This window comes from Pelecanus crispus, chromosome 2 (assembly GCF_030463565.1).
Source record: "Pelecanus crispus isolate bPelCri1 chromosome 2, bPelCri1.pri, whole genome shotgun sequence".
Lineage (NCBI taxonomy): Eukaryota > Metazoa > Chordata > Aves > Pelecaniformes > Pelecanidae > Pelecanus > Pelecanus crispus.
Genome location: NC_134644.1, coordinates 73,915,259 through 73,934,533, shown reverse-complemented (window position 1 = coordinate 73,934,533; position 19,275 = coordinate 73,915,259). Strand labels below are relative to the sequence as shown.

The following is a 19,275-nucleotide window of genomic DNA, read 5'->3' as shown; positions in this document are numbered from 1 at the left end:
CCATGTTTTCAAATGCCAGAAAGAGAAGGTGACTTTCAAACTGGAATAAGAAGCCCTGTACTACCTGAATATGAGCTCAGAACGAAAATCGGTACATACAAAATAAGCTTTAGCTTCAGCCAAAAAAAAAGATTAAGATATGCTAAACTCATTCTGTGAGATAAGAGAAAAAGATAGCTAATACCATTTTAGGGTCAGCCTTGCTCCCCCACAGCCTAAGAATTGTTACCAATTACCGATGCAATTAAGTTTATCCAAACAAGAATCTTGTTCTTGTGCAAACAATACTAATAAGTACCAGTAGTACTGTAGATCAATCAGCAAAGTGAAAAATAAAACCAGCCCATAATCATGTGTGATAGCTTTAAGGATCCTGTAACAAATGCACATTTCCAGGAAAGCACAAATGTTGGTTTTGTTGACATTTTTTAAAAAAATAACATGGAAGAGTTATCCACGTAAGTCAACACAGAATTCAGACATACGTTGTCTGTGGTGCACACCATTCTGTGGGTTTTCTGATGTCCCACGTACCAATTGACAAAACCTTTACTATAGTATGATATACACAACAATAGATCTATTCAATGTAATGCAAGATGAACATGTTTTGGTTTTGCACAGAAAGTGATGACTGATAGGGTAGCCTGGTACTTGAGAATTTCTTGTTAAACCTTCCACGGTCACATCTTCCACTGTATTTCTGTGATGCAGATAGAAGGGTTTTTCAAGTAATTAAAATTGTCTCGCATACCTTTATTTCAAGAATTTTAATTAAGCTTGAAGCTCATATGTTACTTACATTTACAAGCACTCTGGACTTAGCTTTCAAGCTTTATATGTGTTTCCTTTTAATTCTGCAACTAATCACTGCTCTTGCCAATGCCATTAAACTTACACATGCATGTAGAGTTACTTAGACAGGGAGTATTTAATGCATCTATCTAGCTTCCAGATCAGCACCCCTTCTGTAGTCCAGGGTCTAACCAAGAAATTACTGTTTAGCTCAAAAACTCAACCTGTCAGGTGGCTTGTTTGGAGTCTGAAGCTTGTTAATTCTGTAACAGTCTCTGGTACGATCTCTGGACATAGACAACATGTATATTTGCAAGGTGCCTAGAACAATGGGGGCTTGTTCCATGAAGCAAGGAACTATTAAAAACCCCAACCAAAACCAGTTACTGTATTTTTTTGTTTAGTACAGTAATTTAGGCCAAGCTGTGAAAAAGACTTAGGGCAACTTAATACTACAAATATATAAAAACTGAAATCTTGCCATTTCGGCATTTGGTTTGCCGGCTCTAAACCAAGAAACGCTACTATAGTACAGGATAGTATCAGTTCACACAGAAGCAAGTGAACAAGCCAACAACCCAGACAATTTTTAAAAAATTTTTTTTTATATTCTCCCAAATTCATTATGTTCTACAACATGAGGTCTGGAAATCACAAGTTAACTTCAAGACCATGCAAAAAAAAAAAAAAAAAAAAAAAAAAAAATCAGTGAAAGCATTGGTTTTTATATACACATGCAAGTCTCGAAGCTCCCATTCTTACCATATTTCTGGAAAAAAACAAGGAAAACAGTTTTGTTTTGTTTTCCAGGCAGAAACATTATCTGGAATGGGCAAAACACCACCTTATAGCCTTCTGGCCAGTAAGAAAATGTAAGAGATGCAGGCAGCAGCTTTCTGGAGTCCAATCAGACAAGAGGTTCATGTGCATACAGATAATAAAACTTTAGTTCTCAGATAAGAAGAATTCAATGATGACTTCTGAAAGAGGCTACAGAAATCTAGTTTTGACTCAAAAACAGATCTAGAACCCCACTGCGTTCACCTGGAGGTGGGTTAAACCGAGACAGAAACAAGTTTAACTGGTTAGGGGTGTTTCTCTGGTTTATTTCTTCTCTACAAACGGGTTAGCACCACGGTGCACCCAATAGATGCAGCTCCCATCTGCACGGGGCACCTGGGGCCAAGATCTGGGTGCATATCACCACCTCTCTCCTTTAAAAGGAAATGGAGGCGTGCAGGCACAACAGGAGGTGCTGCGTGCTCCCGTGGCTCTAGCAGCCTGAACTATGACTACTGCGCAGCGCACCCGCTCAGTGCAAACACAGTTACTGAAAGACAAACTGATGCAGACCTTTTTCCCTGAAGAAACCTATCTTTGCTCAGACAAATAAGAAATACAGCAGAATCGATGATCAAGTGCAACCTCTAAGATTTGGGATTTGATACCAGAGGCTACAGCAGAGATATATTTTAACACAAGTATGAGACAATTCATTTATTAGGCCACTGATCTCAAACTTTTAGCTAATTAACCCTATCAAACTTCAAGATTTCTTATGGGCCACAAAACTTCGTAATATGAATATCTGAACTGAATGCTATTTTTTTTCTCCTTTCCACAGACCACAGCCTTGAAATCCCAGTGTTCAGAGCTGTCTATGAAAATAAGTCCTCTTATAAAGTATGAATATGCTAATACTCAAATCCAGTTATGAGGAAACTAACTACTGGTATTACAATCTTGCCTGGATTATCCAGCTTTTGGGAGGAAGGAGTCACAAAGCTGATCACTCAAAAACATTAGGGATCTGAACAACCAGACTATGAATGACTTGAAAGACCTGAAATAACCACACCATCTGAGGAGAACATGCTTTATTCCTCTCTTGTGCACAGAAATGCAGAACATTGAAAAAACACACACACTCATCACTAGCATTAGTCAGAAGTAATTTCTGATGCAGAACCGCAATTTTGTTTTAAATGACAGAAACAATCCTCACAAAAGGCTCTTCCGGGGGATTAAAGAACACTATAGCTTAGATGTAAAAGCATCCATCCTGAACAGTGTACCAGGCACCTTAAAGCTTGCATCCGTTATAAACTGAGGCACTAGCAACTCAGATGACCCAATCCCTGTAAAAATGAGAAGTCTGCTTTCGTGAAGAAGTCACTTGAGCATCACACTACAAAACGCAAAAAACCTCCACAAAACAAAAGCCCAAGCTCCGTATGTTCTCAAATTATTTACACTGTCAAATGTATGGAAAATAGTTTACCTGCATATTTTGTGGTGTTTGATTCATCCATGGACCAGAAGCAGTGATCAAAGGCAAACACCTGTAGAAGCACATAAAAAGACAAATTAAGAACTCTGGCTACAAGACATTTCTCTTAAAGCAGTACAAATCCATGACTTCATTTGCAGTTAGGCTCTACTGTTTCTATGGATCCTAAATCAGAACTGTAAAAAGGCTTCACCAGCAGGAATACTTTTAGGAAATCTTGAGAGTTGCAGAACTGCAATACTTCTTTTCTATCTGTATTATGCACAATACAAAATACTGCTTACTGTATCCCTTAATACAGACTTCGAAACACAGCCAAAAACTAATAATTAGCTCCACTCTTCTCCAGGCACTAATGCTGACAAAAGTTTCTGCCAATAGTAATGAAACGGCACCAAAAGGACTCAATATACAGAACTTGGTGAAATGACTATTTAGCAGACATCAATATAAGACACACAAAAGTTTTACCATTGGTTGGACTTCTAATGCTCAAAGAAAAACATTACTACTTACAAGCCTTAAGGAGCAAATAAATGATATCAGATTACCTGCCTAAACTAAGAGTACATTACTGGATCTCCATAGCGGAAGCTCAAAAAACTACAAACAGAAAATGTAGCTCTATTAGACAAACAAGCTATCAGATCCTGCTCTAATGAAAAGACTTATTATCACTTCAGTCAAGAGTCCCAGCTAGGAAGAAATCGAATGAGATTCAATATTGTGCTCAGTGGGCTTGTGGACCTGAACAGTGTCCTGTAAAAGCACTTAGGGATTTGATCCAAGTTACTACTTCTGCACATCTGAAAACATCATGGTATAGACATTTTAACACTACTGTTTTGACAACCTTATATTGCCACAAACACACCTTAAGCTGCAGTGTATTTTCCACATTTTACCATGGTAACCAACTGTGGATGAATTAATGATATAGATTCTATTTATTTTTTTCTTTTGGGACCCCAAGAGGCAGGGAAAAAATGCAAACAACCTTCTTTTTAAAATTTTGCCTGGGCCAAGATTTTCTTTGGCTGGTCTGCCAACAGCTGATCTCCTTAGTGAGACAAACCATGCAGGTCAATGTAGAGCAAGAGCCACAGGCTCTAGTAGCAGAAATGCCAAATTCCCTGTGAGACAAACCCTGAAGTGAGGAAGAAGATGGATCATTTCCTTTTGGCCTTTGGGGATGTAGAACATCTTGGATTCCCTGCTATTGCAGAATTACTACGCAAGCTAATCTACACATAAACTGTAATCTAACTCTTCCCAAAATGTCTGTTGCTGCAAATATTTCAGAAGGATAAAACCAGGCAGCACAGTAACCTCACCTCCTTCCCTTTCCCCCAACTTAATGCAAAACACATCAAATGGCCTGAGAGAAGACTTGATACCGAGACAACACTTAGTCTACAAGAGTGAAATGAGTTCTGGAATTCCCTTCTGAAGAGAAAAATAAACAAACAAACAAACCCCATAATAATAATCTAACAGGGAGGTCTGAGTCACTTACTGCAGCACAAATAGAAAGAGACAACTTCATGAGTCAGGATGTTCCCTGCTGTGACTGAGTCAAAGGCAGAGTTTTGCCACTGAACTGCAAGCAAAACGCAGCAGTTACTTCACCTTATCTTCAGACCTCCACATAAGTAGGGGGCATTTTAAATTACTTCTGTGCATTTGTTCATTGTGCTTCAAATCCAAGCATAACAAACTCTGTGTCATCAATAAGAACGTTCTAACCCTTTTCCTAACTTTTACAATCCAAAAAATAGTGTTTTCTCTTCTCACTTTCCACTTCTACAGAAATTTTCCTCACAGGACTTGCTAACAAAACCTAATCTCTCTCTATGATCAAACAGCAAGCAGTTCAATTACAAAATAAAACCCAATTGTAAGGATCTAAATCTACTAGATGCCCACTCTTTCCCCTTGAAACTAAGTATTTTCTGCAGTGGATCACACAGCCCAGTTCAGAAAGGTTACCCAGCTATGCATGCTCATCTGTAACAACTTAAAATGCCAATACAGCAGTACTGTAGGCCAATTTAATCTATTGTCCTACACATTTTCCCCTTGGTTAACACGGAAAATCATGACGGGATTATTCAATGACTCATAATTTAAACACTGATCTTGCAAAGAGACTTTAAAAACTAAAATATGTGGTTGCAGCCAAGTGTTTCTCACAGAAAAGCACTTTTTATTTGGAATTTTTGTTTTTAAAGTAAAAATTGGTAAAACTCATTTTTGAAAGCTCCAAAATGATTATGCAATAGGAAGAGAAAAATTCTGTCTCAAGATAAAACAAATGTAAATATAGCATTTTAGTATGTTTTTATACTAAACAAAAAAAGCCGGGACATGGACTTAGGCTATTTAAAAAATCTGTTCTGGAAAATTGCCAAATCCTTCTAACAGAAGTAACAAGGTTACTTTAAAAAAAAAAAAAAAAATCAGGCAAAAAAAAAGTGGAAACTGCTGGGGCATGCACTATCTGCAAAACATGAAGAGCTTCTCCATTAGAACAGGCGGGCAAAACTTTAAAAAGTACTTTGATCGGTGATGACAAAACAGCAACCTTGAACATCTCCAGCAACAGTAATTTAAGGAAGCACCCAACCAAAGCAATTTTCAGGACAATTCAAACCTTTGGGAAAAGAAATTCCAAATGCAAGAAGTAACAGAGTAAGAAATAAGGCATACTAGAGCAAGAAACTTGGTCCCAATCAGGGAGGCTCTCTTCCGCATGTACATAACAAAGGTACTTTACAGGAAATGCCTGTAGGACAGTGTCCTACCTGAAGAATGACCCTTTTGATCATCTTTTCTGTACAGAGATGACTCACTAGTTTATATTTTCCTGACCTCCAGTGCAGGAATTGCAGGACACGCAGTCCCAAGAAGAGCAAGCAAGCATACTTGGGGTCAAGATGCAGAACCTACACTATGATGAAGAAAAAACCCTCTAAGTCTCATCTAAGGTGCTCCCTTCCTTCTCTCATCTTCACTGATTATTCTTCCTTGAAAACAAAAATGGTGGGTATTACTTTTTCTTTTGACAGCAGTATGCAGAATAGTAATTTTTTTCTTATTAATGTTTTCTCTCCAAGATCCATTTCCCTGAAGAAGGTATTAAACCCGCTGTCAATATGACTATCAAAACTATCAGAAGTTCTGTTAATGCTACAGCCTCAGACTCAACAGGCAATACTCAAACTGGGCATTACTGGGCACTGAAAATGCCTTTTTAGCTTTTTGAAGAACACTCAAAAGCAGAAATCTTCACCAACGTATATCAAAACTACTACTGAAATGTATTTGAACAGAGATTTGTGACACACAAACAGAACTTTTTAAACTTCAGCACCCTCTATGAATCAGTTTTTAACTGCATTTTGAAAAATCTATTCCATTTAGGTTTTTTAACATTAAAAGAAAAAAAGGCAAATATTTTTGTTTGAAACTCAAAGTTTAAAATTGCTACCTGTATATCCACTAAGATTTCCTTAACTTTCAATTATTCTTCTAAGCATTTTGAGTAAGTCTTTGTGACTATATGGACAAGTATTTCTGCTTTCCTACTGCTCTGATGTCAATTCCACAGCCACTGTACCAGGAAGCTTAATGTATTTTCAGAAGGTAAGCAAAATGGGAAAACCACGAAAGACAGGTATACACCTACTTCAAGCGTCTGCCCAGATTGGCATTCAACCACAAGCAGGCGTAAGTTCACACAGGTGTTGGCCAATTCTCACAACCAGACCCAAAATTATTCTGGGCTTTTAAATTAGAGAGGGAACTAACAAACAAGCCTTAAAACTTTATTTTTGCAAGATTCTGTACCTCATATTTCATCCCAGCATCTAGAAGAGAAAGCTAGATAAAAAGGAAGCTGCCAAGAAGCTGCCACACTGAAATAGTAGCTTTTACACCAAAGATTTTGAGTGAAGAGACCAACAGGGCGGGTTTTTTCTCAGCTCTATTACTCCAGTGTTTGACACTGCACAGTCTTTTCAGTCTGAGTGGTATGACAGCTAGAAAAAAGTTTGGACATGGCATGTTAGACATCTAGAAATAGTCTAACAGACAGAGCTACAAGTCATGCAACACAACTCACCAGGACAGATCCTGCACAATTGGAAGTCCATAGTAAAAAAAAGTATATGAGCTTGAGTATGTACTCACTGTATATTCATTGTACGAATTTTAACTCACAAACAGATAAAAATGGAAAGTTATGAGAAAGAATTAGCCAGGAAGTGCTAGACTGTGGCACTACTGTATCCAGAGTCACCATAAGCATGCACATTACCCTGGGTAACAGAGTTACATAGGCCATTTCTAGGTTACAGAGAACAACACTCAGAGTGTTAGTAACTATTGAAAGTTAAACAAAAGACTTCTTCTGGTAACCACAAAGTTTAAGTAAAGAAAAGATACAGGGCTTTGATTCAGATTTCTTCAGCAAACAGCTACAGCAGTTTAAGACAGCTGTTGGTTAGTGTTTTGCTAATGAGGCAGCTAGAGGTTATGGTTTCCACAGCAAAACAAACAGTAATGCAGGTCCAGACATCCACCACATCAGTGAAAAATCTGGACTTTTGTCTTAAATTCACCTGTACCTGCGATTTAAAATGAGATTGTAGATTTTAAACTAGAAGGGCCATTGTGCCTGACTGCTACACAGCAGTAACTTCTCACAGAATCAGAAAAGACAGCTAAGGGGCATTCATATTTTAAACAGCCAAAACAATATTCTGCAGAACTCATTTTTATTAAAGCCCTTAATCAATGACTTGAAGAATTAATAATTTTAAGGGTACTGGGGCTTCCAGCATTTAGCAATGCATTACCCAGACTGAACATAACCCCTAACATATACTCTCTATGCATCTGTGCAATATTGTAAATGAAAAGCTAATGTGTTTAATAGCCATTTCCATCTGATCAATAGATGGCCAATTAATCTTCTGTTTTTTTTTTTTTTTAAAACAGAAAAAAGTTATGTTGGACAGGTGCAGACATTGCTCACATGAATCTCAATGAAGCAGTCAGTCTGACATGTAGGGGGACTTACAGGGTTACCTGGCTGCTAAAAAGAAAAGCAAGGGAGAACTGAGGACAGGAAATTTTCATTCACCAGGCAGCTGTTCCTACATCCCTATTACAACTGCTGATGGAAATAAGTGATAAAGACATTCATTAGGAAATGGCAAGCAGTCTACACTGGCAAGCTTAGTGTAAATGGAAGCCACTAAAGAACTGAAAAAGACATACGTTGGTCACTGTATGAAAAACACAAGACCTACCAACAGGCCTAAAGAAGTACGGACAGAAAATCTGAAGGCGGACTAGTGCACAGCTCACAAATCTCAGCTCAGAACAACTGTTCTGCCTTTGTCACAAAGTTACACTAAAAACCTAAGATTAGTAACATACTTAAACACAATGTTTGTAGAAATAGCAAAACACCCTAATACCCTTATATAACTTTTCCTACCGCAGCTTCTGAGCTACCAAGTTGAACTGGGATCACAATTCATTCACGGCTGATGATGAAGCTCATTAAAGTAAAGATAAAGAAACTTCCAATATTCATGAAATTTCATTTAAAAAAAAAAATCCTGATTTGAATTAGATCAACTATGTGCAGTACCCTAAAAAATGTATAAATCAAGAAACATCAAAATCTCATATCACATCTTTACAAACTCAGAAAGCCTATTTCCACTGACGGTAAGAGCCTTCTTCCATCTGAAACTGATAAACATTTCACACAACATCTTAAGTTTCAGCATTATAGCTCAAGGATGTTAATGACCATCTAACTATACCTAACAATAATGTGGCATATATGCACAAGCGTGCAGCTGTTATGTTTTTGTCAGAGGAATGCAAGGCCATAATTAAGCTTTTACATAATGTCAAGAATAACTTTATCTGCCTATAACGGAACATGAATGATGTACTACAGAAAAGGGAGGGCTCTTGTAAAAAAGTTTCTGTGAAATTGCAACAACAAAAAGGAGGGCTTTTTTAAAAAAATTTTAACAATTATCAAACTTCTTTATATTAGATATATTAACTGGGATTGATAGAAGGACTTTATTAAATGCTTTCCAAAAAAGTTGAGAAACTAAAAACCAGGTCCAGGAAAACAATAAATCAGTACAGCATACCATTTTAAACTGTAATATCAGTGTTATTCATCTTCACCTGCTGTGACCTTAAATTACATATTTTTGTTTTGTTTTTTCAAATACGATTATTTCAATTCATGTGAAAATAGTTTGTTCCATTCTTCCCTGCCTGTTGGGAATAATACGCATCACTTACCAAGAAGATGTTTTTTTCTGATACTTAAAAAAAATAATCAAAACAATATATATTTAGATTTTTTTATATATATACGCATGCACACATATAAAATAGCTGAACTATAAAGTATATAGGTATTCATATAAGACAGATACATAGATCAATATCCATTCCAATTTCTATTCCCAGAAGGCCTACAGAATGCTCTGCTACACCTGCTGAAGTTACATCAGACTCGCATACACTATTTCTTGAAGATCTACAAATCAAACAGAATAATGTAAAAGAAAACCTCATTCAGAGCTAATTCATTTGCAGCTTTCTGCTGCAAAAAGTACCATCCAACAGAAACAGAAAGGGTAAAATTATCATTAAATTGCTGAAGCAAAATACCAATAACAGAGTTTTGCATGTGCTGACAAGATGTAGTTTACATCTTGTTGTTCCTTTTACCTTACCATTGCTACCAGCCCTGTACTGATACTGTATTTGTCATCCCAGTAAGGCTCCTTCTCTATCCAACAGATACATAACACTTCATTCTCCCTCCCTTCCCCTGCATTACAAACACCACAGATAATCTTTTCTAGGCAAATTCCTGTGCATTTTAGCCACTTTTACACAAACTATTAATTCCTAAAGATCATCAATTATGAAAAAGAACAGTCTGTTTCTTACTAGATGGATTTTGCCACCTTTTAAATACAGTATTTTAACTTTTAAGCAGAATTATATGCCATGAAATGTTATATACACAATACTTATTTACTCTTTCAAATGTTTTTATGAATGCATTAAAATCACGGCTTGTCCTGGTCACAACTTTAACAAGTCATGTGCTTTGCCTGCATGTCAGTTGGATTAGAATGTATTCTTCTGGAATTATGAAGGCTTTAACTAAGAAGTACAAGGAATAGATTTTTCCTTTGTCAAAGCTGTATTGATCACATACTATGGGAACATGCGAATATTTCTGCATTGCTTAACATTTTCAAGCAGATACAAATGAAAAAGGAGACCAAATACTTACCTTAGGTGGTTTTCTAGACGATTGGCAAAAAACCAAAACCAGCAACGATGACGAGAAGTATGAATACACCATTCACATAAAGGGAAAAGCGCAAAGAAAAAGAAAAGAAAGTCAGTGTACATCATTACTAGAATCTGAATTTCTCTGTAATCCACAATGTATTTAAGAATAATCAGATCAGAAGATATTTATAGGATACACCACAGATTTTTTTAACCTATAATTACTTAATTAGTAATAAAACTCCACATTAAAAAGAAAGGAAAATGTCAGATTCCTTATAGGTATAAAAAAATCTAACAGCACTGAGTTCCAGAAGGAAGACTAAGATCCATTTTCTCTGTCATGGAAGTCAAAACACAGCCCATCTTTTGTGGCAAACAAACTGAGCCGGCAAACCGGCAGACCAAGGTGCCAAGGTGTTGTGGTTTATCCCCAGCCAGCAACTAAGCACCATGCAGCCGCTCGCTCACTCCCCCTGCCCCGATGGGATGGGGGAGAGAATCAGAGGAGTAAGAGTGAGAAACACTCCTGGGCTAAGATAAGAACAGTTTAATAATTGAAATAAAGTAAAATGGTAATGATGATGATGATAATAATAATAATATACAAAGCAAGTGATGCACAATGCAATTGCTCACCACCCGCCGACCAATACCCAGACAGTTCCTGAGCAGCAATCACTGCCCCCTGCCCCTGCCCCCCCCCCCCCCCCCAGTTTCTATACTGAGCATGACGTTATGTGGTATGGAATAGCCCTTTGGTCAGTTTGGATAAACTATTCTGGCTGTGCCCCCTCCCAGTTTCTTGTGCGCCTGGCAGAGCATGGGAAGCTGAAAAGTCCTTGACTAGCATAAGCAGTACTTAGCAACAACTAAAACATCAGTGTGTTATCAACATTATTCTCATACTAAATCCAAAACACAGCACTATGTCTGCTACTAGGAAGAAAATTAACTCTATCCCAGCCAAAACCAGAACACAAGGTGAAGCCCCACTGACTTCAGCAGCGCTAACGTGCAAGACCAAGGTAAGAATCAAACAACTGTTTCTTGTAGAGATTATAGAAGTGTGAAGAAAAATAAACCTGTGTTTTCCCCAGCCACAGAAAGCCTACACAGAGCACAGGAAGCCAATGCAAAAGCACCATTATCCTTCGCACACAAATCCAATGAGTGCAGTCAGAAAGAAAGCACAGACTACAAACCCCCAAACTAAAGACACCAGCTCAGAGTACTTCAATTTGTCCTTAAATGCTTTTACGTTTATGCTGGCAGCCATATGGCCACATAGCAGATTAAATCTGTTTGGGGGTTTTTGGTGGGATTGGTTTCAAGTGAGATTGCTGCCCTGTCTCGCTGTGCAGCCCCTGCGCTCCCTAGTGCCAATGCAAGAGAGGAGGTGAAAATATGGTGCCGAATTAGACTGACTTAGGCCATTCATGAAACTACAACCTTAGGCATATGTTTAAATTATGTACTGAAATAAGCCTGAAGTGATACACGGAAGAAATTTTCACTTGCTCTTCACATGAATTAAAAAAGGCATATAAATGTGAAGAAAAAGACCCACACAACCAGAAAGGTCTACAGACAAAACAGCACAAGTAGAGAACATAGTAAGGTTTATAAAATAAGGATATGGACGAAGCGACAATATCTACCCAGCAACAGACACACTACACAAAATTCAAAGATACCAAGAGGCTACAATCTCAGTGCAGAAACTCATGGAAAGGAGCCATGTTTTCATCCACCAGACTACATATACTAACTCCACCAAGGCAGGGGGGCGGGGATAACACTTTGAGAGCAGTTTTCTTAGCAACCCACAATACAACAGCTCAGCAAAAAAAGCCGAAGAGAAACAAATCCTCAAACACACCTTATGCAATCTTTTCTGCCTACTCTCAGCTTGTGCCTTAGATGACATGTCTGCCTAAACCAGAAGTTACATAGCTGGTACACGGTACTGGTATAATGCAAACATACTTTGCCTTTGAGCCAAACCACTCATCACAGCCTTACCCTTTCATTAAGTGGCTACACAGGCTCAGCTCATAGCTAACTCGTGTCCAGATGGCTCAGAACTGGTGCAGAACGCACTCTTATCTAACTGAAAAATACATTTAGCTATACCTTGAATATTTTTCACTTTAATCAATTTTCAGATGTGATGAAAGTCCAACGCTATCAGCTTGTCTAGCCAGAGTTCCAGCACCAGCTCTAAACTTCCAATTCCTACTTGGAAGAGAAGTTCCTATCGAAGGAAGTCATCCAAGGGTTTTTGGAAAGCTTTTAAATACACTCATCTTGAAAAATAATTCCGGAATACATCAGCTTTCCTAGGGAATTCCCGATAGACTGCTGTACAGGTTTAGCAGAAGCCCTAAACAGTTTAATTGAAGTAAACACCAACAGAAAGTTTATCAACTGTTTTTTTCTGAGATCGTTATTATAAGCCCCAACTGGAAAAGGTACAGAACATCACTGAAGTAAACAATGGTTTGACACATTTCTTTAAGATACTTACTTAGGCAATGCAAGCCACTACCTTTTAGGAAGCTTCCTCTTATTTTCCTCTGATGCCCATTTTAAGAAAAGCATAAGAGCAGCTTTTTAAACCACTGGTGGACAGCAGAGTTTGTCTCACAGGACAGATTTTTTTTTTCTTTTTTTTAAGCTATTTGGAAATTCCAGCTAACCAACTCACTGCAGCCATTATCCTGGCATTGATTCAGATGGAGACACTCCGAAATACTTTATTCAATCAAAGGACTCAGACTAATAAAGAACTGTTTACAGTTTACCAGAAATCACATCTGTAGCAGCTTAAAGATGTTCTATAAAACTTGCATTAGCCTCAATCAATTTTTCACATAAGTTTTTTGGTTTGCTTTATTTTTTTTTAATATGTACTTCATGGTTTCTTTCCTTTCTCAGAAACCAGCAGCTTTCAGTTTCATAAATAATTGGATTTGTCTCAATTTTTACCAAACACTGACCATACAAATATGGTGAATCAGTGTCACAGCTGGGGCAGAGGGGAGGAAGGGGGGACAGGACAGACAACAGACCACAGAGATACAACAATTACAATTTTTATTTCCCAGAATATTTAATTCCATGTCTAATCATCCATGGTGTCAATGACAACGTACAGATATACCTTTTGAATTACAACAAAATCTCCCCTAAAGTGGACAGCTAGTACACTTCAGGGAATTGTCGCAGAGTTACCTAACCTTGTAATGCACCTGCACAACAGCAGATTTTGGTTTAACCTGATGAAGAGCATCTTCCGTCTGCATGCTCAAATGGAAGGCTGACTTTTCTCACATGCCTAGAACTCAAAACCAAAATAAATATCACCAAGAGCCTGAAAAATATTCTCATAGGTCAGAGGAAAAATAGGAACTTCAATGACCACAAAGCCCACTGAGCTTCTGAACTTCCTCCTGCCTTTGTCCTTAAACCATCATGACTTCAGTAAAATATCACTAGAAATATTTTCTAGCTTCACTGAGCAGTATGTCTGCTGAGGTCTACTCCTAGAATCTACTCAGGCTTTATCTTCCACAACGGTATTAAGCTTCTCCTGTCCTGCTTGGCTAACACACACCAAGATTGCAGAGTGTGTAGCTACCTCAAATTTTTATCTAGATAGAGAAAACCAGTTTCTAGAAAGCTTTGCAACCAGTTTTTTTTCCTGTTGTCTCTTGCTAAAACTAATCCCATAATGTTTCTCACATTTGCTAAGAGAATTAATTCACAGAATGTCAGTTCTAGTGTTCTACCCTAGTACATGAATGAGAAGTATTCCTGACTGCATCCACATTTTCTCTACCATGTACTCACTGCCTGTGACAGCACACAATGAGAGGAGTGCGCTTTGCTAGTAGCTGAACAACGAAGGTTGTTTCTTCATTTTTTTTTAACTACCTACATGATTTCACAGGATTTCACAGGAGAACCCTTTGTCATGTAAAAAGTTGATATAAACTGGCATTACATATTCTGACTATAAAACTAGTCCCACGCAACAGGAAGCAACAGAAGACACTCTTGCACTACGAGCTTTCAGAAGTACACAATACTGTCATCTTAAAGACTTTATAATTTTCAGAACTATACCTGGGTTTTGTCCCTTAGTGAGTGTTGTCAGCAATCCCAACAAAATGTCACTTCTACCATCAGGAAAAACATTTTCTACATCAAAAACAACTTGAAAGAATTGTTTTTTCTCCCCATCCCATATAATGGGGTTTTCATCACCCCACCCACTGCCAGTCAAGAATGTCACCTTCAATAGGGACAAGGTACATTTAAAAATGAGAACATAGGTGTAAAAACAGGTACTCCACATTGAAGGAGACAGAGAAACGAGGCATCTTTGAAAAACAGGTCTTAGATTCTTTGGAACAACACCCACACAGCCCAATTCATCTCCAATTCAGCTGTACTAAGAAGCCAAGTAGGTCACAATTGTACTATAATTATTTTGTATTTTGGAAAGTATTTGGTGGATTCTTTTCCTTTCTCACAATTAGTTAATGAAGACAAAGCAATCATAACCAGTTATGTTAAGTAACCACATATAGTATCTATAGGAACCACATGGCTTTGCAGCTTGCTCTTCTAAGCTGACTACACCAGAAATCATCATCTAAGACACTGAGTCTGAAATACCTTTTTGCTCTCGTCACATGTGCAACCACAGCAAATTCATGGTCCTTGCTGTTTTCCCAAATGTTTACATGTAGTGGCTACATAGTCATCAATGTACTCCTCAGGATCACTGGTCAAAAGAATTCTTACAAGCAACTACCAATATATTAGAAAAGGGAGAAAAGTCTTTGGGTTTTTATATGATAAGTTGAAGAAACAGTCTTCCTTCTTTCTTCTGTAAGCATAAAGACCATCAAATTGAAAAGATCATCCTGATAGATAAAAAGAATATTTTTTACATTTATTTTTACAGTTTCCAAAATTTGGTTTCCACATATTCCTCATGTGCAGTTTATTTTGCTGAGAATTCTGCAGGACTAGAAAATTAATGAGTTCTCTGTACAAGTCTATGGCCTGTTCCCAGTTACATCCGAGTCACAACAGGTTATCGAACTTGTTATGCTTTTATGCATATGCAAGGATGTAGCTTTGTGCTCCTCCCCTCTTCGATTTCAGCATGATCTCTTCTCTCACCATTGCCCCAGCATCTCTGGAATCTAAAGACCAGCTGCTCAAAACAAATACTACAGTATTTTTTGAGTGCTTTTAAATTTTGTTTTGTTTTTTAAAATCAGGCTGCCTTACAACTCAGACCGAGAATATCACCGACAGCGTGTGTTTGCCTCACTCAAAGGTAGAGTCCAAGGGAACAAACCAGTGGTAGGACCATCATAATGAGTGCGCCTTGCTTTACTCCATCGAAGTAACTGCATTGTTTGTTTATCCATGTATATAAGGCTTTCAGAGTGGCTGCAGCAGAAGACAGCAGACATTCAAGAACTCCTAACTGCAAACAATGTAAATTATGTAGCAGCAAAGAGATGATGTTTCTCCCATCCTTCACAGTAATATCACACAGTTCTAGAATCCTTCGTTGTCTCACGGTTTATCACTGCAGACTGTTACTTGCAGGCTTGATACCAAGCATCTTAAAAAGCATGCCTATATATTATTAACGGACACTGTACTACTTAACAAAAGCACCTGTCTAGAAAAAGATTGCAGTTTGACACACTAACAGTTTCAGATGATCATGTACTGCAAACTACTGGCAATACATCATTCTTCTCTACAAAGAACACAGAAAATGTACATTCATTTGCCCCTTTCTCCCTTACATTTTCTAAATGTAGAAGACGATCAAAGGAGATGGCAGGGGCAATGCCCTGAAGGAGAACAGTGTCCTATGTTTGTGCTTGGCTGTGGCACCTCCTGCAGAGCTCACTAATGAAGTTGGCATCACAATTCAAGACTAGAATTCCTGGAAGAGTTACTTTACATACTGTATGAGCACACACACATACACAAATATAGATAATTAGTTATTTTATATTCTTGCATAAGGTGGGCAGCACATGACCTGTATCTGTTTAATCCTACCCAGCAAAAGTCTGTTCTATAGACAAAATAATCCTTTGAAGAACAGCAAGAGAAAAACATTTTAACGACTAAAGCAATTTGAGCAAGTGCCTGCATAATAAGGTAGTAGCTAATCATAATCAGAAACACCACTAAAAACCAGATGCATATTGTAAAACTATGTTGCTCTCTCCCACTTTATGGAAACGCTGTATCAAGAAGCTGTGCTACTCACTGTAAACCTGCCACATACACACAGAAGTCAGACACCAAAATCAGAATGACAAATACTGCAGCGCAAGTTAAACAAAATAGGTATTACAGCAGCAGAGTGACTTCCATGACACAAAAGAAACCTAGAAAATGCCTGGATATTTCACCATAACGGGGTTCCATTCCAAGAACTTAAGTAAAAAACCCAAAACAAAACACCCCCCATACCCCCCCCAAAAAGGGCATCACAGGTTATGAAACCAACACAAGCTCATTAAAATAAGTGAAAGGCATTATATTCTGACATTTACAAGATAGAAAACAAAGTGACAACTGCCCTGGAACACCACCAGTCCCTAACTTACCTTCACTCCCAAGTTCTGACTATTTTTACTGCCCAAGGCATTATTATTCCAATGCCAGAAATTTGTTGACATGAAATTCAAGTGGTTCTAATCTTTACATAGGAGCCTTGGTGTTCATGTAAAAACAACTTCTACTGACAGCCTGAAAAAGCACTGATACCTGTCCTACATGCAACAGCATGCCACTTTGCAAACAGCCATCGGCTTAGAAGAACAGTCACCACCCATAAACCAGAAAGATTAAACTACCACTTTGCTAGGAAGTTCACTAAAAAAAATTCTGTCTACCCTCTCACATAAAATAAGCTTTTAAAAAAAACTATCCCATTTCAGTTAATTTGCTTAGTTTCATTGAAAAGGCAAAAACCGGCTAAAATTATCATTCTGCTCTGCAATAAAAGAGCTCTAACTCAATCCTGACTGCTGAGATCCTATCCAGAACCTATCATATTAAATAATCTATCTCCTGCAAGTCTTTATTCACATTCATTCAAAGCTTATCCAAGACTCTAGGTATTGTAATAAAAACCTGCTGCACCTATCAGAAGTGCAGCATAACCACAATCACAAGTATATTAAGCTTGTTGTTATTAACAACCAACTAGCCTCATAACAAAATGGCAAAGGAATGCAATTCTACCTGCTATGATTCCTGCTAGTGGTAGTTACACTTCACTAAGTAGTCCTGACCCTTTTAAAACTGATTATTTTCCCCCTCCTTTTCAATAAAACTGAACGTGAAAGAATCTAAATGAGGAGATTTTTACTAACTAACCAGGTTCAGAGGGATGAGGAAAAGAGGGAGGGGAAAAAGAATACGATCTCAGAACCCAAGATCTGTTAGCTCAGAAGACTAGTCTCGAATGACTCAGTCTGAATGCAATGAAACTGCTGTCATGGCAAGCATAGTATATTTCTGGAAAGTATGTGGAAACATATGCTAGAAGTGTTAATAAAATTACCATGGCATTTATTAGGCACCCATTATTCTGTTGCATTTATTACTAGCACTCTCAAGGAGAAAAACACCTCAAGCATTAACCGGCATTTCAACTCTGTGCACAAACTCTATTGCGATTCTCACACCCAACCAACCAGTCACTCGGGTTAGATACTCCCAGCTATTAACTAAACTACCTCATAAGTCTCCAACATCAATGGAAAACATTCCTTTTCAATGCTACCGCTCCTTAGAAATTCTTTCAGAAATGCTGCCTGTAAGAACCATCAAAACACTAGGCTGCACTGAAGATATACCCCTTCTGCAGGCAGTGCTCAAAACTATCTGAAAAATACACTCCTATTTATCACTATATAGCGTATTTATTGCAAGAGATCACCTCCAAAGGCATGTGAAGGAAGTTTGCTGAGCAATGTAGCATTTCATAAATTAAATTCCACTTTGTTAGTTTGCCCATTCAAAACTCAAGCATTACCATTTGCTACAAAGAGATGAATAGCAATTAGCAGCTTCCTTGACAAGGATCAGGACAGAAGATCTCTAGTCAGTGGGAAGACTATGTACTGGAAAGAACTAAACTGTAGGTGTTAACAGAGTAACTGGATCTGAACCTTGGTTGTAACACCTTACTTTCCTCCGTAAAGGCTGGGGGGTGGAAATCACTCTTTTTACTGGGAGGTAAGCATATTCTTTCTTATTCAATCAGGACAAGGATATAGTTGAAAAGTTTCTGAAGATATGCATGCAACAGTCCTGACCATGTGTTCAGGCTGGACAACAGACAAGAACCCTCAAGTCTCACTGTCACATTCCTTTACCACAACAGGGAAAATTATCATCCAAATTTCACCTACTTTATGTTACTAATGAGATCTCAAGAGAGATGCTAATTGGGCATGACACTTCATCCTATCCCACAGCTCTGCAAATGTGTGTTAGCATTCTTTAAATGTAACTATAGTATAAAAAAAAGTTGTCTGAGACAAAGCAAAATTCCAAACTACTGTTTTTGTTTCATCCTAGCATGCATTTTTAGTGACATGAATATTAACTGATCAGAAAGAAAATACTGTTCATTAATTTGTACTCAAAATTAAACTTTCCCCAGGTTTGATGACAATATACATTAGCATCACAATTTCCATCACTTCACTGAAGATTTTGCAGAAGAAAGTCTATCTCAGCTGGCTGCAACACCAGCTGTTTTGATG

At 37.9% G+C, this 19,275-nt stretch overlaps 1 protein-coding gene across 1 annotated transcript in view; it reads right to left on the bottom strand.

Moving 5' to 3' along the window:
• The window catches only part of KIF13A (kinesin family member 13A), a 118,447-nt gene that overhangs the window by 60,640 nt on the left and 38,532 nt on the right, over positions 1-19,275 (bottom strand). Inside the window, exons 3-4 of the mRNA XM_075728202.1 lie at positions 10,440-10,452; positions 3,077-3,137 (exon numbers count right to left, since the gene is read on the bottom strand). Coding sequence (XP_075584317.1) covers positions 3,077-3,137; positions 10,440-10,452 — 74 coding nt within the window. The remainder of the gene's footprint in view (positions 1-3,076; positions 3,138-10,439; positions 10,453-19,275) is intronic.